A 20,749-nucleotide genomic window follows, 5' to 3' on the forward strand; every position below is an offset into this window, starting at 1 on the left:
GTATATATATGTATATATATATATATATATATGTATATGCTTTATTTTATTGCTCAGTAAAGCAATAAAATAAGGCAAGCAATAAAAAACCAAATATATATATATATATATATATATATATATATATATATATATATATTACTACAGGCCAAAAGTTTGGAAGCAACTTTTTCTGTTCACAATGGCTTTCTTGTTTAATTCTTTGGATTTTTGGATGTGTTTACTGCATGATCAGACTTTGCCTTTATTGAATTGAACCATTTTCCTCAATTGACCTTTAGGTATACATTGATGCTAGCAGACCATTGCTGAATAAATGTCAACAAAAGAAAAGAAGGGCTTAGTTTTAGGGTTGAGAAGATTTGGAAGTCACAACTTCAGTGCAAAAGTTTAAAAAAAAAAATAAATAAATAAATCACAGCTTGCATTATTCACTTTAGCTCTTTGGCTTTTGAGAGTTTGGATACAAAAATCCCAATAAATCTCAACTGTGTTCATATCTCTGACAAACTACCACAGAAAAGGCTAAAATTGAAGCAGCTCAGTAAAGCAATAAAATAAAGCAAGCAATAAAAACCCAAAGACCTGATATATATTTATTTTTTAATTTATTTGATAGGGACAATGCAGTTAGCATAGATACAGGACATGCATCCGATGTGCTGCATACAGAGATATAGCTTCAGCTAATTTTCAAATCCTGTCCCTTGTTGGGCTTTTACAACTACATACAAAATCTCAATACTATAAAAATCCAATATACAATTACCCCATCTACAAAACTAAATATAAAATATGAATAAAATTACAAACAATTACAATATACATTTACCCTGAGAAAAAAATAAATAAAATAAAAAATAAACCCTGTATAAATATAGCTTCGAGTTTAAAATCATCATAAATCTATACAACAATAAGGAGAAAAGAAAGAAATAAGAGACAAAAGGAAGAAAAGCAAAACACATAATTACATACACTACCGGTCAAAAGTTTTAGAACACCCCAGTTTTTCCAGTTTTTTATTGAAATTCAAGCAGTTCAAGTCAAATGAACAGCTTGAAAGGGTACAAAGGTAAGTGGTGAACTGCCAGAGGTAAATAAAAAAAGGTAAGCTTAACCAAAACTGAAAAATAATGTACATTTCAGAATTATACAAGTAGGCCCTTTTCAGGGAACAAGAAATGGGTTAACAACTTAACTCTATGGAGTCTTGGGCTATTTTGTCCATTTTTGAATTATTTTCATGTCTTTGTAAGTCATTTTGTGTCTTTTTTGGTCATTTTGTATCTTTTTTAAGTCATTTTGTGTCTTTTGGTGTCTTTTTTTGTCATTTTGTGTCTTTTTTTGGTCATTTTTTGTCTTTTTTTAGTCCTTTAGTCCAACATAAAATGTGATTTTGAATCTTTTTTTTACTTTCAAAACACTATCATGCTCAATAAAGAATTTTAAATGTTGCAAATGTGCATTAATTTCAGAGTACACTGAGACATTAAACTGCATAATTTTCAATTAAATTCTGGAAAAGTTGGTGTGTTCTAAAACTTTTGACCAGTAGTATATATATATATTATAGAACACTTTATCAGGAAAACTAAATTTGGCAATAAGGTTTCATAGATTTCCCAACTCTTTATCTGCTTCATATTATCTTCTTGCCTTCTTATCGTTTTTAATGCCTCGTCTCTTTACTTTTCTTCAGGATTCTTCACAGTCATGTCCGTCCACGAGCAGAGACTTGCACTGTCCGGTCTGCCTGCAGACAGCCAGCTTCCCCGTCCAGACAAACTGTGGCCATTTGTTCTGTGGTATGAGATTCACACACAAAAACACAAACAAAGTATCAGAGCAGACACTTTGTGTTCTTTCATTCATGTCCACTCTGTCACTTGAGACTGGATTAAATAATTGTTGGCTCACTCCTGCAGTTGCTCACCTGTTGCATCATGTGTATATCTTTGTTCATTCATTGGCTGATGGGTGTAGCATCTCCAGCCTCGAGTCCTGTCTGCTCCGCTTTCAATAATTAACTGCTGCCATGGTTTCCCAACTCTGCCTCTCACCTGATAGCTTTACCAAATCATTCTTCTCAAAGGTGTACGGTTATATAAGATGTGGTGTGGAGAGTCACCAAAAACCAACACAGCCAGTTAGCTGTTCACAGCCGTACATCTGATCAGAATCTGTTTATTGCACCTTACAATTAAATATTAGGTGAGGTCACACTGCAAAAAAAGAAAAGTTGGGTGAACTCAAAATTTCAAGGCAACAAACTTTGATAAAAATTTTAAGTTGGACAATTAAACTAAATATTTTAAGTTTTGTTTTTGAGTTTGCTCAACTCTGAATTTCTCTGGCACGATTGTAACGCCGCTATGAATGTCAGCTAATGTTGTGACCACAATTTTGAGTTAGCATTGATACGCTAATGGCTACTCTTGTAGCTGTAACAAGCAGCGCCGCTAGCACCAGTTAGCCGCTAGCACCAGTTAGCCGCTAGCATCAGTTAGCCGCTAGCCTTCGCAAATGACCAAATTTCACAACAAAGAAATAAGAGTTAGCAGAACTATTGTCCTTTGTTTTGAACCCCAACTTAAAGCTATAAGTAACAACAACTAACAAATTGTTTTTGAGCAGACAACTGGCTTCCTTTGTTGGGCTAACTTACATTATTGCCCTAAATGTCAGAAATTTATATTTCCAAGTTTTACCAAATTAAATCACTGTTTTAGGCCAAAAAATACAAGTTGGCTTTTTTGCAGTGCATGCAAGCACACATTGAGTTTAAAAAAGAAAAGAAAGACAGACAGACAGACAGACAGATAGATAGATAGATAGATAGATAGATAGATAGATAGATAGATAGATAGACAGACTAATGGACAGACGGACAGAAAGGTACTCGTGAGTCACATCAGGCGCACAGAAGCTTGCTTAAAGTATTGGATTCCTTAGATGAAGTAATCGTTACTGAAAGCCAGCAGAAAAAATAACATTTTAAGGCTCAAGCCTGTTCAGCAACAATCAGCATTAAAACTAAAGTTTATCTAAAATATATTGTGAAAGAAGAGCCTACCGTATTTATAGACAAACAAGAGTGAGAGATAAGTAAACACAGTATCAAAAATAAAGTAAAATGCTTCAGAGGTTTTCCACCTTGACCAGAATCCAGAACTCCGGGAAAACAAACAATGAGTAATTATTGTGGATGTATTTAAAGATGTAAAGAACACTGTGCAACATATTGTCAATCAGCAGCTTCAGCAGGACAAAAAATAATCTGTATCAGACTTTTAGTTAGAAGTTAGTTTAGAAGTTTGTTGCCTTGAAATTTTGAGTTCACCCAACTTTTCTTTTTTTGCAGTGCACAGCAGTGACTATTTACCTGTCTTACCCCTGAGCCTTTTAACCCTTTCTCACCCAAACACGTCTGTCAGTTATCACTGACAGTAAAGAAATACTTATACGTTGCCAGAATTTAACCGTAAAAAATACAGTGAGTGGCTTTCCTACTGTAAATTTAAATGTAAATATCAGGAAAAAACTTTAATTTAGACTGAATAATCCCATTATTTTTAGGGTAATTGTGTCATTGTGAGATCATGCTATTTCTCCATTAATTTTACATGAAAATTGTAAACAGCAAAACTGTGTTTTCTAAAGTGTATGACAGTAAAAGTTAAAGTTTTGTGCTTTTTTCGTTTTGTGTCTAATACGGTGATATACAATTTTTTATTTTACGCCCTATTTCTGATGTAATTTGAGAGTGTTTTACTGTAGTTTCTACAAACATTTTTTACAGTGTAGAATGATGCATTACGGTATTACAGTAAATTGTTAACTCGAAAATGAATTCTGATGTTGGTTTATGTGTTTGATTCTGCAGCTCCCTGTCTGATCACCTATTGGAGACACGGGTCCTGGTTGGATGCCATCAGCTGCCCTCTCTGCAGACAGAAGGTACAATATGCATGATCTGATAATAAAAATAAAATAAAATTTAAAAAAACAGTCCAACAGTACTCTTCAGAATGACTGTGAGTCTGGAATAAAATGTTCCTGCTCTGTTTTCCAGGTCAGCGTGCTGTGTAACCTTTTCAACGAGAGTCGATCAGACCGTCAGTCAAAGGAAGTTCTTGGGGAAATCACAGACTACAACAAACGATATTCTGGAGCTCCTCGAAGGGTCAGTACCCTGTAAAAAATGTCTGTAGATTATGCTGTGAAAAACTGCTAAACCATGACAGTAAAAGACCGTAAAATGATAAATGGGTTAATTCAGTTTCAGTAACAATGAAACACCATACATGTATATATCAGCCAAAACAGTATTTTTTACTTTTTTTTTTTTTTTAAATACATTACTCCACTGTCAAATACGCTGGCACTGTGTTTGTAGCAAAAATATACTGTAATATATATACAAGCCATCATTTTTGCATTTATTTTTTGTAAAAATACTTTTTCTCACTGTTAAATGTACTAAACACCATATCTCTAACAGAAATATACTGTAATATTTAATGGTAAAATCGTTAATTCATGCAGCATTTACAAAGTATTTTCTTCTAAATTATATAGCAGTTTTATATTATTATATTATATATTATATTATATTACAATTATATAGCAGAACAGCGTTTCTTTTGATGGAAAAACTTTTTATTTTTTACAGTAAAATATGGAATAAAATGGCTTTCTTAACCCTTTATCAGGCAAAGAACTATATTTGGTAACTTCAGGTAATATTTCGAGAAAAAAGTAGCAAATTTATTAGATTAAAGATTTAAAGTGGTGAATCTGCGAGAAAAAAGTTGCTTTTTTCCCACTTTTTTCTCATACATCTGCAACTTTTTTTCGTGCAGATTTGCCACTTTAAATCTCTGGAATCTGTGACTTTTTTTCTAGTAGATTTTCCACTTTAATCTAGTAAATTTGCAATTTTTTTCTCGAAATATTACCTGAAGTTACCAAATATAGTTCTTTGCCTGATAAAGGGTTAAATGGCAAATCAACGGTGATAGTGATAATATAATTTTACCGTAATATTACAAAAAGTTGCATCGTATTTATTACGGTAAAATTCTGTAAACCACAGCTGCCGTTTTTTTTACCGTAAAAACAACAGGTTTTTTTACAGTGTACTTCCATAGTAGCTTTTCCACACACTGCTGTGTGTATCAGGTGGTGCAGCTTTCTCTTTGAGTGTAACAACAGATTAAATCACATGAAATATGAGAATTTCCTCCACCGTTCCCTCTGATAAAAGGTTTGGTAACAGGGATACCACTTATGCAACCTCAAGGATTTATTATATAACCACCTCTATTGTCAGACAATGAGGTTTCTAATTTACACACCTGGTACTGACACACCTAGTGGCTCTACATCAGATTAGTGTTTCTTTTCCTTTCAAATATACACACAACTCATTTCCCACGGATCTCCTTCACATACTCCTATAAAAAAAAACATAACGGATAAAGTGATGGAGCTGTTTGCTGAAAGGTGTTAAACTAGTTTAATCTGCCAGTAAATATGGCAGCTGCATTTCTGATTTAAATAGACGTTTATCATTTTTATCACACAGTATTATCTTTACATACAACTAAACAAAGGCACTTAAATGACAGGATACTGTATATATGCTGCAAAAATCAGACTCTGCTTAAATTCTTTCTGCTTTTTCTGATTGAATTAAGCTTTATACAAACGTAAAACTGCTTAATGTGTCAAATCAAAGAACTTTAAGCCCCGTTTTGCATGTGATGGCAAGAAAAAAAAGATTCAATAATTAAGATTAACAGAATTAACAGTAAGAAAAGCTGTAAAATTATTATGCACATGTACATTTGCTCAAGTACTGTACTTCTACTTCACTAAATTTTAAGGGCAAATATTGTACTTTTTACTGCACTATATTTAGCTGACAGCTTTAGTTACTTTACAGGTAAATATCTAACATAAAACCATGATCAATTTAAAGTGATTAGACTTTTTTTATATAATTAAAACTCATAACAGAATATTAAAGTAGTTAAAATGAGTGCTACCTTTACAAAATGTAAACGCTGCTTACACAAATGCATCAATGAGAATAATCCAATAATATATTTGGACTATATTAAAAAAAATCTGAGTGGGTCCATTCTGCATAACGAGTACTTTTACTTTTGATACTCTAAGTACATTTTGATGCTGATACTTTTGTACTTTTACTTATGCAAATTTTGAATGCAGGACTTTTTACTTGTAGTGGAGTAATTTCATAGTGTGGTATTAGTACTTTTGCTTATCCCTCTATGGTACGCATTATGATGCCAGTTAGGAAAGAAAAATTGTGTGTTATTTCGTCTTAAAATAGACTAAATTAACATAATGTGAAGAAATTTCATAATAATTTTTTTTGGACGTGTTGGGGGTTTGTTGCCCCTAGGCAACATTGTACCATAACGGTGCACAAGTGAAAAAAGACAAGGAGGAGGAGGAGGAGAGAAAAAGTTTTTAAAACTAATTTTAACATCATCTATTTAATAAACGTGTATAAGATTCAGTAGCTTCAACGGGGTACAATACATAACATTTTAAATTTAATAACATTACAAAAGGAACTTTTTTAACCGGTTTCTTGTCTGAATGTTGCCTGTAGGAAACATTGAACCATTGAACCAACGACCCATTGAAATGAATGTCTTGAACAGTCTAAGTGTATGAAACTATAAAAAATGAAGGTTTACTCACCTATAAGTAGGAATTTTTTTTTCCAGATGAAAAAGGGCCAGGAAATGACGTTTTGAGTGATTTTTTTTGTGGCGCAAAATAGGGAAAGTCTGCAAAATAGGGTTTCAATATGGCCTCCTGGAGGTCATGTGACACATTAAGGCATTGCTATTGGTTCCCTATACTCTTCCCTCTTTTTTAAAGTATCGCATCACTCAAAAACATGCATTGTAGAAATTTGACAGGCCAAAAATGGGGCAACACGGTACCATAGAGGCTTAAGGGCTCTGACTACTTTTTCCCCTGCTCTTATATTTGAATGTTTATATTTACACTGCAAAAAAGCCAACTTGTATTTTTTGGCCTAAAACAGTGATTTAAGTAGGTAAAACTTGGAAATATAAATTATTGACATTTAGGGCAATAATGTAAGTTCACAACAAAGGAAGCCAGTTGTCTGCTCAAAAACAAGTTTGTGAGTTGTTGTTATTTATATCTTTAAGTTGGGGTTCACAACAAGGGACAATAGTTCTGATAACTCTTATTTCTTTGTTGTGAAATTTGGTCATTAGCGAAAGCTAGCGGCTAACTGATGCTAGCGGCTAACTGATGCTAGCGGCGCTGCGTTACAGCTACAAGAGTAGCCATTAGCGTATCAATGCTAACTCAAAATTGTGGTCACAACATTAGCTGACATTCATTGCGGCTTTAATCGTGCCAGAGAAATTCAGAGTTGAGCAGACTCAAAAACAAAACTTAAAATATTTAGTTTAATTGTCCAACTTAAAATTTTATCGAAGTTTGTTGCCTTGAAATTTTGAGTTCACCCAACTTTTCTTTTTTTGCAGTGTAGTCACATTTGATTTCTCTCTGACCAGTCTCCTCTTCTGCACCCCTCCAGATCATGGACTACCTCTGTGATGCGCCTCTCCTCCTGCAGCTACTGGGCCGTGGCGTTGGCACCATGGGAGGACTGGTGTGGTTGTTTTTCTTCCGGGTGGCCCTGTGCTGCGTGGGGACCGTCATGTCCATCTCCTACCCTCCTCTGGAGCCCGTCTCTTCATCAGCAAGTCCCCTGGAAACTGACCCCTCCCTGTGTGGACTGCTGGGGGTCCTGGATGACCTGGTGGTGGTCATCCTGCTCCTCATCTGCGTTATCAACATCAACCAGCAGATGGCGCCAGAGAGCGAAGGACGCTCTGCAAACACCACAACCTCACAAGGGATGATGGGGAATTCACTGTAGACTAATGCTGCTGGAGCTTTCATTGGATTTCTTCCTTTTTCTTGCTGCAGCTGGTTGGATTAGTGGATGCAAGAATATTGACAACAGCACATCGTGCAACAGTGGCGACGTTAGACGTCGTCTGAGCTTCTTAAACTGTCGACTCAGGACTCAATTGTTTACAGAGCCTTTGCAAGAGTGATATCTAAAATACGATGCAGTGTGCTGGTTCAGCTGTGGTTACAATTTCTCCTTTAACCCTTAATAGGGCACTCATTGAAGTACGTGCAAATTCAAAGAATTTGCAAAGAAAAAGTTGCAAATTTAAAAGTAATAAAAGTGGGAAAAGCGCTACTTTTTTCTCCCAGATTCACCACTTTAAATCTCATAAATCTACTAAATTTTTTTTTGCCACTTTAACCCTTAATAGGACACTCATTGAAATACTTGCAAATTCAAAATTTCAACCCTAGAGAATATTGGAGGTGATACATACAGCCAGAATGTGTAAAAAAAAAACAACATACAGACCCGGGGGAGAGGGGTAATATTTTGAGGAATAAATTTACGAGATTAAACTGGCAAATCTACGAGAAAAAAGTTGCTTTTTTCTCGTAAATCTGTGACTTTTTCCACACAGATTTGCCACTTTAAATCTCTTTTTTCTCTTTTGCCACGTTAATCTAGTAAATTTGCAACTTTTTTCTCGAAATATTTTTTTTTATTTTGGATATCCGCTGAAGTTACCAAATACGGTTATTTGCCCGATAAAGGGTTAAGTTCCTGAGGCCTGGAGCTATTTAATCAATATTAAATTGGCTAAATCTTGTTTAAATCACAATTTTATCCTGTATGTTATTTTTTTTTTGCCCACCGTTTCATTTTTACTCCTTTAACTTTTTCCACTTTGTTTCAGCAAGTTAGAGACACGCTGTCATGTCAGTAGTGAAATATTGACAACTATGTAAATACTTTATTATATAAATTTGTAAAAAAAAAAAAGAAATAAAGAATATTTATTGGCTTATGTGCCTTTCTTATTATGTGTTATAACACGCTGCACACGTTTCTGCGGTTTTATTATTTATTAGCAAATTCTAAAGTTTCAGCAAAGCAACACTGACTCAGCAGAACCCAACAGGTTTGTAAAATATACAGCGATTGCCAGAATGAAACCTAAAGAATGCAAACAAAGTCAACAAGAACAGTCTCACAGTCTTAAAGTATGACAGCAGGTAACGGTAATAATGCAAACAGGTGAAGTACCACAGTGAGTTAAAGGTGCATTACATGATTAGAGTAATAAAGACAGTTTCAGTTGACTCACAACCCCCAAATAAGAAAGTAAGGTAACACTTTATATTAAGGTCCTTGTAATAACCATTAATTAACAAGTAATAAGGCCCTTTTAATTCCTTACAAGATGCTTATTAACATTATTGTGTGTTTATAAGCTTATATAAGTGTTAATAATGGCATTACACACACCCATGACCCACCCATTATGTCTTTGCCATGCCTTTATTAATCTTATTTTGTTTGCTTATTGATATTAAAATATACTTTATTGTTCATCTATTATAAGTTAACTATAAGTTAACTATGCTTTTTGCAGCTACCGGATCTAAAGTGAGAACAATGCCTTATTACTTGTTAATTAATGGTTATTAAGCACCTTATTATAAAGCGTTACCAAAAGTAATTCTGCTTTGGCAGCAACAGAAATGTAAACAGACTGAGTATCACTCCGTGTTGCTGCACCATGCAGCAGCGTTCCTAAACATGCGTAGCCACGGCGACGGTGTGAGGGAGGGTCTGAAGTCCCGGGGGGCCCAGGGCCACTGCCAGCCCAGGGTGCAGCGCTCCGGGTGGGGCATCATGGCCAGGTGTCTCCCGTCCCTGGAGCAGAGCCCCGCCACGCCCTGCGGGGAGCCGTTTGGGTTCAGAGGGTACTCTTCAGTGGGACGACCCTGGTCGTCGAGGTAACGGACGGGGGCGAGCCCTCCGGAGAGAATCAGGTCCTGGGCCGGCGAGCTGCGGAATTGCATCAGACCTGTGCAGGAAAAATCAACACAACTGTTGCATGACTCAGCAGAATGAGCAAGGTAATAGTTTCACACACAAGTAACCTCTTGTCAAGTCAAAGTTTATTTATAGAGCACATTTAAAAACAACCTCAGTTGACCAAAGTGGTGTACAGTTATTAAAATAGAATAAAATCATACACAAATAGGTATAAATAAAAACAATGAAAACAATAAAAGGTAACGCTTTATAACAAGGTCCTTAATAACCATTAATTAACAAGTAATAAGAGGCATGGTTCTCGCTTTAGATCCGGTAGTTGCAAAAAGCATAGTTAACTTATAATAGATGAGCAATAAAGTATATTTTAATATCAATAAGCAAACAAAATAAGATTAATAAAGGCATGGCAAAGACATAATGGGTGGGTCATGGGTGTTTGTAATGCCATTATTAACACTTATATAAGCTTATAAACACACAATAATGTTAATAAGCATCTTGTAAGGACTTACAAGGGCCTTATTACTTGTTAATTAATGGTTATTACAAGGACCTTAATATAGAGCGTTACCCAATAAAATACTAAAAAGAGTAAAACAATAAAATAGTAATAAAAACTCAGTCCAAAACAGAGTTAGAGATAAAAAAAGGAAAAGAAAACGGTAAAAAAGTAAAAAAGAAAGCCAAGGATTCTTGCCTAGCTGGGACTGAACGCCAAGGAGAATAAATAGGTTTTTTTTGTGATTGATTATGGGGCTTTTCATAGCCTGGAAGCAGAAAAAAAATCTCCAGAGTTCATGTTTTATTTACTCTGGCAGGTCAGTCTGGTCTGTTTATCTCATGAGGGGCATGTTTGATTAAATGAGCGATCAAACTGTGAAAGTAGAGTCAAATCAATATTCTGTTACTGTGTTGCCTAATTCAATATCACTTTTTTATGTGCAATTATTTTTAGTTACTACTGGGACACTTTATGTTTATTTCAATATTTTATTAGTATATCTTAGTAATCTTCCCAAACGTTTTACAGAAACACATTTTTAGTAACTGTAATTTAAGAAAGTTTGTGAATAAATCACAAGCACCGCCCCAACTTGCACATTCACACTAGAAATGAACTGAATCCATGGTTCAGGAAGAGAACGCCTCTTTTCTTCAGTTTGGTCCGGGTCCGTTTCACATTTGTTATTTTGGTTTAACCCTCTAGGACCACTTGAGATATTTTCAGCCATATTTGTCATTTTTCACTTTTGTTTTGGCAATAATTCTGGCTGTTATACTGCAAATGGCATGATTTTTGGAAGAAGGTTCTTTTTCTTGATATATTTTGTAATTAAAATTAAAATTTTTCTAATGTTTCTAATTAGTTTCTAATTTTTCTACTGTGTACACATTTACTACCCTTTCAGGCCCTTTGGGCTGAAAATCACTTCCAAAAAAATGCCATAAAAACTTTACAGATTAATATTTTTTTCTGCATAAACCTCTTAAACAACTCCCGCCCTGCTCAAAACTACCAAACATTCAAAGATTTTGAGGATTTTAACCCTTTAAATGCCAGTTTGATTACATGATGTCACGGTTTTCCAAAGAAAAAACACACAAAAATGCAGTTATTTTCCATACAATAAATATTTTTTGGATGGGGCATTTTTTTTAATCACAGCCTTGGAATATGTCAAAGATTAGCAACAAAATAGATTTTGATGCATTTTTAGTTTTTGTGTCGTGTCAGATTTAAGAAGTAAAAACCCCTTCATGGCAACTTGAGGGCAGACATGTCCACTTCCAAAAAACACTATAAGAGTATTACTGATACATATTTTTTTTCAACTTTTTTGGGTTAAATCTTCCAATCAACTTCAGTCCTGATCAAAACTATCAGCCAAAAAGTATTTATTATATGGAAAACAACTACATTTCTGTGTTTTGTTTTTTTTCCATAAAAAAAAACATCAGTGACACCATGCAATCAAACTGGCATTTAAAGGGTTAAAATGCCAAAAATGTTTAAGCATTTGGTAGTTTTGAGCAGGGCGGAAGTTGTTTTAGAGGTTTATGCAGAAAAAAGTAGAAAAAATATCAATCTGTAAAGTTTTTAGCGCGTTTTTTTGGAAGTGGACATTTTCAGCCTGAAGGGTCTGAAAGGTAGTAAATTAGAGTGACCAGAGGGTTAAATCAAAACAACTAAAGGCCCTCAGATTCAAAGTTGAATATATAACCGTATGCTTTATAGTCAAAATATGCATTTTCTGGAATATTTGATAATTAATAATGATGTTGTATTATTGTGTTAATGTTGCTCAAACATGACGATATTTTGTGGCCCCCACCTTGATATGAAAGTTTAATGTGAGTTTTATATGAATGGCACTTTACCGTGTTGTGTGTGGAAGGTCCCTTTAATTACTTTTTTTTGGCAATTTTGTGTCTTTTTTTTAAATAATTTTTTGTCTTTTTTTGGTCATTTTGTGTCTTTTCCTAATAATTTTGTGTCTTTTTTTAAAGTAATTTTGAGTACTTTTTTTAGTAATTTTGTGTCTTTTTCTAATAATTTTGTGTCTTTTTTTTAAAGTAATTTTGAGTATTTTTTGGTCGTTTTGTGTCTTTTTAAAGTAATTTAATGGGGTTTTTTTTGTAATTTTGTGTCTCTTTTTTTTGGTAATTTTGTGTCTTTTTTAGTAATTTTGTGTATTTTTCTAATAATTTTGTGTCTTTTTTTTAAGTAATTTTGAGTATTTTTTGGTCGTTTTGTGTCTTTTTAAAGTAATTTAATGGGGTTTTTTTTTAGTAATTTTGTGTCTTTTTTGGTAATTTTGTGTCTTTTTTAGTAATTTTGTGTCTTTTTTTAAATAATTTTGTGTCTTTTTTTGGTAATTTTGAGTATTTTTTGGTTGTTTTGTGTGTTTTTAAAGTAATTTAATGGAGGTTTTTTTTTTTATAATTTTGTTTCTTTTTTTGGTAATTTTGTGCGTTTTTAGTAATTTTGTGTCTTTTTCTAATAATTTTGTGTCTTTTTTTAGTAATTTTGTATCTTCTTTTGGTCATTTTGATAATGCCTCCAGCGGACCCCAGATAATTTGAGTTTGAGACCCCTGCCATAAGGCTTCATTAAGGCTTCTGTTTTGTGTTTTGGTGGCCTATAAAACATATAAAATGAATGTAAAAGTGAAAAAAAAAAAAAAAAATTCAAAGTTGCATCCCTGTTCCAAAACAGCCACTGGTGGCTCCAGTAGAGCCTGATGTTAGAACATGACAGACAGCAGAAGACAACACAAGCCCTCCACAACACTGTACCTTCTCCATGTGCGACCCAGACCCCCAGAGCGGAGCCCTCCATGCCGCGGAGCCAGACGGACGGGGACTTCTGGATCCCAACGCTGACGAACCGAGACTCAAACCTTCCAGACTTATTATGGGTCAGCACCACCTCGGACTCTGTGGGAAGGCAAGGCGAAACAAAAAGTGCTTTACAGAGGCATAAAAAGCATGAAAAATAAAACAGACATTAAAATAGACATGAAGAAGCTGCAGAATTAAAATATAAGAAGACTGTAAAAGTGTATTTAGATGATAAAAACCATTGGAACAAGCAATAAAAGGATTTAAAAAAAATAAGCTCTCTCTTGAATCTATGAGAAAGCTGAAGTAATCAGTAATGTTTTCAGCTTTAACCCTTCAGAAAATACCCCCACGTTTTACCTTAGGTGCAAAAAATGTTCACCTCTTAAAAAGTGCTATAAAAATATTATATATGAATATTTTTTTTCACTTTCAATGCATTAAATCTTTTGACCAACTTCAGTCCTGATCATAACTATAAAAAAGCTAAAAAAAACTGATAATGTAATAACTTCCCGATAATGTAATAAAGTGCATTTCCCAATAATGTAATACACTTTTTTTTTTTACCAATAATGTAATAAAGTATAACATTAATGGGAGGTTATTACATTATCAGGTTAGCCTTCATTTCACAAGTCCTGATAATGTAATAATTCCCCAATATTGTAATAATTTAACAGCAGACCACCCATTACTTGGGTTCAAGTGGTGATACTGTGTATCAACTCTAGCTCAAGAGCTCTAGCGCCACCAACAGGTCAAAGTTGAATGTTTATTAACTTTTGACCCGTTCATCCGTTTTTCATCAAACAATGTATCACTGGAACCCTTGGGCCAATCCCAGCTCAATGCATCCTCAATGGGGTTTTTCGGCCATATTGGATTTTCCGCCATCTTTGATTTGATCAAAAACCTCCCATTAATGTTATACTTTATTACATTATTGGTAAAAAGTGTATTTCATTATTGGGAAATGCACTTTATTACATTATCCGGAATTTATTACATTATCAGCTTCTACAAGGCTTCTCTCTGTGATCATTCATTTCCTTCTCCAGAAACTGCTGTAGTGTTGTTTTATGTATTACATGCATGTCTTTCTCTGCCTTTCCCTCTCACCTGCTCCGTCCTGGCCCTGGCCCACCCAGCCCAGCAGGGCCAGCAGCTGGCAGCCGTTACACACTCCCAGACTCAGCGTGTCCTCCCGCTGCCGGAAGCGATCAAACTCAGCCTTGGCCTTGGGATTATATGCAACAGTGGCAGCCCAACCTATTGTGAAGGATCAGTGATGTTACAAATAATTTATTGATAATTGTTTCATTGAGTATTATGGACAATAACATGCATCCCTTGCACAATCTAAAAGTGTCAGTTTTGGGTGTAAAATTATGGAATGAACTAAATGATGAAATAAAGATACACTGTAATTCTATGATAGTTTTCAACAAGACTTTAAGGTCTAAAATTATCAAGGGTTACAATGAAATTAGATTGAATTTGATTTTTCAGTTTAAGGTATCATGTGTTTTGTAACAATGTGAATTATTCAGTTAATGTAATGTATATAGTGTATACATGTAGATAGTAGAGGAGAGGCAAAAATAAGCCTTTAGTGGGGCTTCAGCCTATTCCTTTTTCAGTTGCTGTCTGATGGATTCTTTTGTAAAAACATGATTTTATTTTGTTGTCTTTGTTTTTTTTTAAACCGAAATAAAGCATTAATTCATTCATTCAATCTCGTGAGTAAACAAAAGAGTGTTTTTAGTTGGAGGCTACGGCAGCTAAGCTGCAAAAACGACAGATTTAAGAATACTTTACCTACTGCTATTGCACTTTATAATGACTCCCCTTTTAGTAAGGACAGAACAATATTTATTTAATCTGTAGCTTAAGCTGCTTATACTGTAAGTATACAGTACAGGCCAAAAGTTTGGACACACCTTCTCATTCAATGCGTTTTTCTTTATTTTCATGACTATTTACATTGTAGATTCTCACTGAAGGCATCAAAACTATGAATGAACACATATGGAATTATGTACTTAACAAAAAAGTGTGAAATAACTGAAAACATGTCTTGTATTTTAGATTCCTCAAAGTAGCCACCCTTTGTTTACTAGAATATAAGACATGTTTTCAGTTATTTCACACTTTTTTGTTAAGTACATAATTCCACATGTGTTCATTCATAGTTTTGATGAATTTACAATGTAAATAGTCATGAAAATAAAGGAAACGCATTGAATGAGAAGGTGTGTCCAAACTTTTGGCCTGTACTGTACATCAAACTGTATTTTTGCACATGTATATTTGCACACCTGTTTATTTACACACCTGTATATTTGCACACTTGCTGTAACTGTTATCATATCTATGAGTAACAGCTACTAATGCACATGGACCATCCATCCCACTTTTTCTATCCTAGGCTATGTACTGTGGCCTCATGTTTTGTATAGGTGGAATATATGTATGTGTGTATGTTAGCTGCTGGAAGACCTACATTTCTCTGCTGGGATGAATAAGGTATATCTTATCTTATCTGTCTGTCAAAGCGCCCGATGAGCATTGTGAGTATGTATATGTATATGTATATGTATATATATATATATATATATATATATATATATATATATATATATATATATATATATATATATATATATATATATATATATATATATATATGTATGTATGTATGCATGTATGTATGTATGTATGTATATATGTATGTATGTATGTATAGTGTGTGTTTATTTGCCTTTAGCGGATCCCAACACGTCCGCGTAGCTGAATCCACCGACAAACACGACCGCTTTGAAAGACTCCAGAGTGACGGAGCCAGAGCACAGGTCCTGCATGTTGACATCCCACACCTGCCCAAAGATAAAGAGTCATGCATAACGACTGCACAGCTTCATACTCAACACACTGTATATCCAGTTAATAACGCTCTGAATAGTAACCTCGAAGCCCGCCATATACAGAGACGCCGCCATCTCTCGGTCTCCGTTACTGCCCTCTTCTCTGACCACAGCCACACGGGGACGAGCTGAACCTGACAGAGATTAAAATAAAAATATCAAGAACTCAGGGGTCAGTCTGTTTTTGCATATACAGGTACACCTCATTAAAAATTAGAATATCATGAAAAAGTTCTATATTTTTACATGTAGAGTGAAATATTTCAAGGCTGTTTTTCTTGTAATGAAATTTGATGATTCTGGCTTAGAAATAATGAAAACCCAAAACTCAGTGTCTCAGAAAATCTATGTGTAATAAATCGAAATAATATACGAGTTTCACTTTCTGAAATAATTGACAAAAAAATATTGAACTTTTTCACGATATTCACATTTTTTGAGATGAACCTGTAAATGCAGCAGAAATGAGCTGGAGCTTACTGAGAGGGCTGATGCTGGGTATTTCAGAGGGGTCAAAGGTCAGTTTGAAGCAGGGCTGCGTCCTCTTGGCGAGCCCTTCCTCTTCCTGTCTGACACAGAGCTCGTTGGCCTGGAGACGCTCCAGCTGGAAGCTGGTGTCCTCCCATAACGCTCTGAGGTCAGGCAGCGGCTCCCTCAGCACCTCCTGGCCATCCACACGAACTCTGACCTGAAATACAAAGCAAGGGAAATAAAAATCATCAAGGATGAGATAAAACAGTTGAGAAAACATACTGAAGTTGATGTCTCACCACAGCCTCGGGTCCGAAGCCGCAGGTCCTGCCGACGCGGTGGCACTGCACGCCCGCCTCGCTGTATCTCCGACACACCGACTCCACGTGGAGCTCTGAAGCCTCCAGAACCAAACCCAGCTCCTCGCTGAACAGCAGCTCCATCACTGCAGCAGAAACACAGAGTGAATTCATGATTACAGCTGCACAGTTTGTATTCTGTATTTGTGAATTGCACAGAGGCCTCATTACAGACAAGTCTGTCTCTCAGCTAAGGATAACTTTTAGGATTTTTTGTGTTATAACTATAGCCATGTTTCCTTTAGGGGGAAGAGTGGCGGCTGGGAAAGTCTCAGGCCACGCCCTCTCAAATGTCCACTCACTCAGTGTCTCCATTACAAAAAAAGGCCCCAGAGGGATTTAGAGACTCTGGAGGTGACGTACGGCATCGCTAACTGTACACAGAGTGTCTGGTGCTTGTTGTAAACAAAGAGAGATCGCTAAGTGAACACCTCCTGCAGCAGCAGCACATACACACTGTACTGCTACAGAGCTATCTGTTAGCCTATTAGCATTGTGCTACTGTGCACCTCGTTCGGCACTATGAAAGGGCAGAAAATCACTTTGCGGGATCACTATGAACGCCCTGAGGTGAAGAGCCGGCACAGATCTTTCCAGCAATATAGCGGATTTGAGGGACCACACTATGAAAGAGGCTGATGTTTATTGTGGCTTGTGACTACTCGCTACTTCGCCGGCTTTTACAAATATAGCGTGTTGTTGTGGCGTCGAGTACTACGTCACATCCTGTTTAGCGTTCTATCCAATCAGCAACCAGGCTTCTTTCAGGGGAGAAAAACGGCCCTGCTCTTCTACAGGGACAAAAAAAAAGTCGGGTGAAAAGACCGCTCAGGACGGCTCATATTCAAATTAGGGGCGTTTTGGCAAGTGAGACCCGTCTCATTCCGGTATTGGACTGTAATGGAAACACCCCTAACATGTTTCCTCAGTGCATTTGGGAAGAAATCCCCAAAGATAGGAGCAGTAAGGGTGTTTTCCTGTAGCGAAGCCCCCAGCTCACTAACCTCCAGTTCCTTGTGATGACAACTCAACATCAATCCCACGATTCCCTGCAAACGCCATCTCCAGCAAGCAGGTAACAAGGCCGCCATCGCTGATGTCGTGTCCTGCACTCAGCAAACGATCTGAAAGAAAAAACCTCCTAATGTCAGTCTCTTCTAATCCATCTTCCACCATAACAAGACTTAATTTATAATCTACTTTTATCTTTAATTCAAACTGAAACTACAAATATAAAAAGTCTACTGCAATAAAATATGTGGGTAACGCTTTATAATAAGGTCCTTAATAACCATTAATTAACAAGTAATAAGGCATTGTTCTCGCTTTAGATCCGGTAGTTGCAAAAAGCATAGTTAACTTATAGTTAACTTATAATAGATGAGCAATAAAGTATATTTTAATATCAATAAGCAAACAAAATAAGATTAATAAAGGCATGGCAAAGACATAATGGGTGGGTCATGGATGTTTGTAATGCTATTATGAACAATTAAAAGATACTCATGAGGCTTTTATTAATGTTCTTAAGCATTTGCAAACTGTTACGTTTCTTATTAGTGCTTATAAATCTCTTATAGCCTGCTATTAGCTGTATTATAACACCATTATTAACACTTATATAAGCTTATTAACACACAATGATGTTAATAAGCATTTTGTAAGGACTTACAAGGGCCTTATTACTTGTTAATTAATGGTTATTACAAGGACCTTAATATAAAGCGTTACCAATATGGGATAGTAAAAAGTATAAAAACTCTTGGTGGCTCTTATCTTTTCTACCTGAAAATAAAGTAAACCCACAAGGTGGCTGTGTATCACAGTACAAAGCCTGACAACTAGAGAATAAACTGAGAAATAAAGCTAAAGAAAAGTTTGCTCACAGACTGAATCACAGTAAACAATGCTAAACTTTTTCCCTCCTCTGTGGCAGGTAGTAATGTGCCTGTGAGTGTGTGCTGACCGTGTAACAGTGTCTGCGTGGCGTTGAAGCAGGCGGTCAATAACTGAGGCGTCTCCAGGTCAGGAGAGCAGTCTCCCAGCTGGTTGTAGCACTGAGCCAGGGCCGAGCCGCCCAGACGATGGAGGCCTGGACTGAGAGGAACCCACAACAACACGCCTGCAGAGAGAGGACAAAGGGTCAGCTGGTACTGAGCAGCATGTGTGTGTGTGTGTGTGTGTGTGTGTGTGTGTTCTTGTACTTCCCACATAGTGAGGACCAGAACACGTTTTTACCCAACAGAGTGAGGACATTTTTGCAAAGTGAGGACATTTCGGCCGGTCCTCACTTCTTTAAAGGCTTTTTTTTTTTTTTTCAGACTTTGTTTTAGGGTTAAAGGTTACATGATAATGATAATTAACTGAAACTGAATTGTGTGGTTGCAAAACTAACTAAAATTATAGTGAAAATGTCCTTTGTTTTCCTCTTTGTCAACTTTTTTCATACATAATGAAGATGGACAAGGCAAAGGAAATAAAGGCAAAATTTACTGTGACCTCTTTTAATCTCCCACCCAACAAATACCCCATTACAAAAACTAAAACTAACACTAAAACTAACAAACTCACTCTAAAAAGTCATTAAAACTAACTCAATTTGAACACAAAAATTCACAACAAAATCAAAACTAAAACTAATGAAAAATCCAAAACTATTATAACCTTGTAAGGGAATCCACTATTCCAATGAGGGTCCTCACAAAGATAGAAGTACAAGATTGTGTGTGTGTGTGTGTGTGTGTGTGTAAAGAGAGAAAGTGTGCAGTCTGGGTGAGATGAGGATTTATCACACTGAAGTCCTATTTTTGCCAACTGAAACTTTTTCAAACAATGAATAAAAGACAATCAAACATATTGTCTTTACTGATGCTGAGCGATCTGATTTGTGTGTGTGTGTGTGTGTGTGTGTGTGTGTGTGTGTGTGTGTGTGTATGTGTGTGTGTGTGTGTGTGACCCACCTTTTCCATCTGGATCCTCGAGGTCGGGTGTCACGGTGGCTGTGATGTCAGGACAAACAGCATATGCCGAAATAACCAGAGCACCTAAAAACACAATAGAATAGAATAGAATAGAATATCTTCATTTGTCACTTTGCAATGCATAACGAGATTAAGTGCAATACTCAGTGCAGGAGTATACAAATATGCACTATGTAAAAACACATAGTAGAAAACATAAATAAAACAGATAAAAGGGATTTAAAAAAGAAAAACATGGAGAATTAAAAACAAAAACAATAAATAGTGCATACAGCCACATACACTACCGGTCAAAAGTTTTAGAACACCCCAATTTTTCCAGTTTTTTATTGAAATTCAAGCAGTTCAAGTCAAATGAACAGCTTGAAAGGGTACAGAGGTAAATAAAAAAAAGGTAAGCTTAATTTGTGTAAAAAAAAGGTAAGCTTAACCAAAACTGAAAAATAATGTACATTTCAGAATTATACAAGAAGGCCTTTTTCAGGGAACAAGAAATGGGTTAACAACTTAACTCTATGGAGTCTTGGGCTATTTTGTCCATTTTTGAATTCTTTTCATGTCCTTGTAAGTCATTTTGTGTCGTTTTTTAGTCATTTTGTGTCTTTTGGTGTCTTTTTTTGGTCATTTTGTGTCTTTTTTTGGTCATTTTGTGTCTTTTTTTGGTCATTTTGTGTCTTTTTTTAGTCCTTTAGTTCA

At 35.6% G+C, this 20,749-nt stretch overlaps 2 protein-coding genes across 2 annotated transcripts in view; one reads left to right on the forward strand and one right to left on the reverse strand.

Moving 5' to 3' along the window:
- Nucleotides 1-1,401: 1,401 nt before the first annotated feature.
- On the forward strand, nt 1,402-8,266 carry si:dkey-183n20.15 (RING-HC_RNF170 domain-containing protein). Its single transcript, XM_059341087.1, has 4 exons — nt 1,402-1,808; nt 3,887-3,960; nt 4,076-4,186; nt 7,622-8,266. The coding sequence occupies exons 1-4, from the start codon at nt 1,676-1,678 to the stop codon at nt 7,964-7,966; spliced, it is 663 nt and encodes a 220-aa protein (XP_059197070.1). The 5' UTR covers nt 1,402-1,675; the 3' UTR covers nt 7,967-8,266.
- A 692-nt stretch (nt 8,267-8,958) lies between these two features.
- Nucleotides 8,959-20,749, reverse strand: part of pfas (phosphoribosylformylglycinamidine synthase) — a 40,460-nt gene continuing 28,669 nt past the window's right edge. The window contains exons 19-28 of the mRNA XM_059341077.1: nt 20,033-20,116; nt 19,039-19,194; nt 18,077-18,196; nt 17,013-17,158; nt 16,723-16,930; nt 16,285-16,376; nt 16,080-16,194; nt 14,438-14,587; nt 13,271-13,411; nt 8,959-9,998 (exon numbers count right to left, since the gene is read on the reverse strand). Of these exons, the coding sequence (XP_059197060.1) occupies nt 9,688-9,998; nt 13,271-13,411; nt 14,438-14,587; nt 16,080-16,194; nt 16,285-16,376; nt 16,723-16,930; nt 17,013-17,158; nt 18,077-18,196; nt 19,039-19,194; nt 20,033-20,116 (1,523 nt within the window). The 3' untranslated portion in view covers nt 8,959-9,687. The remainder of the gene's footprint in view (nt 9,999-13,270; nt 13,412-14,437; nt 14,588-16,079; nt 16,195-16,284; nt 16,377-16,722; nt 16,931-17,012; nt 17,159-18,076; nt 18,197-19,038; nt 19,195-20,032; nt 20,117-20,749) is intronic.

Source organism: Centropristis striata, chromosome 9 (assembly GCF_030273125.1).
Source record: "Centropristis striata isolate RG_2023a ecotype Rhode Island chromosome 9, C.striata_1.0, whole genome shotgun sequence".
Lineage (NCBI taxonomy): Eukaryota > Metazoa > Chordata > Actinopteri > Perciformes > Serranidae > Centropristis > Centropristis striata.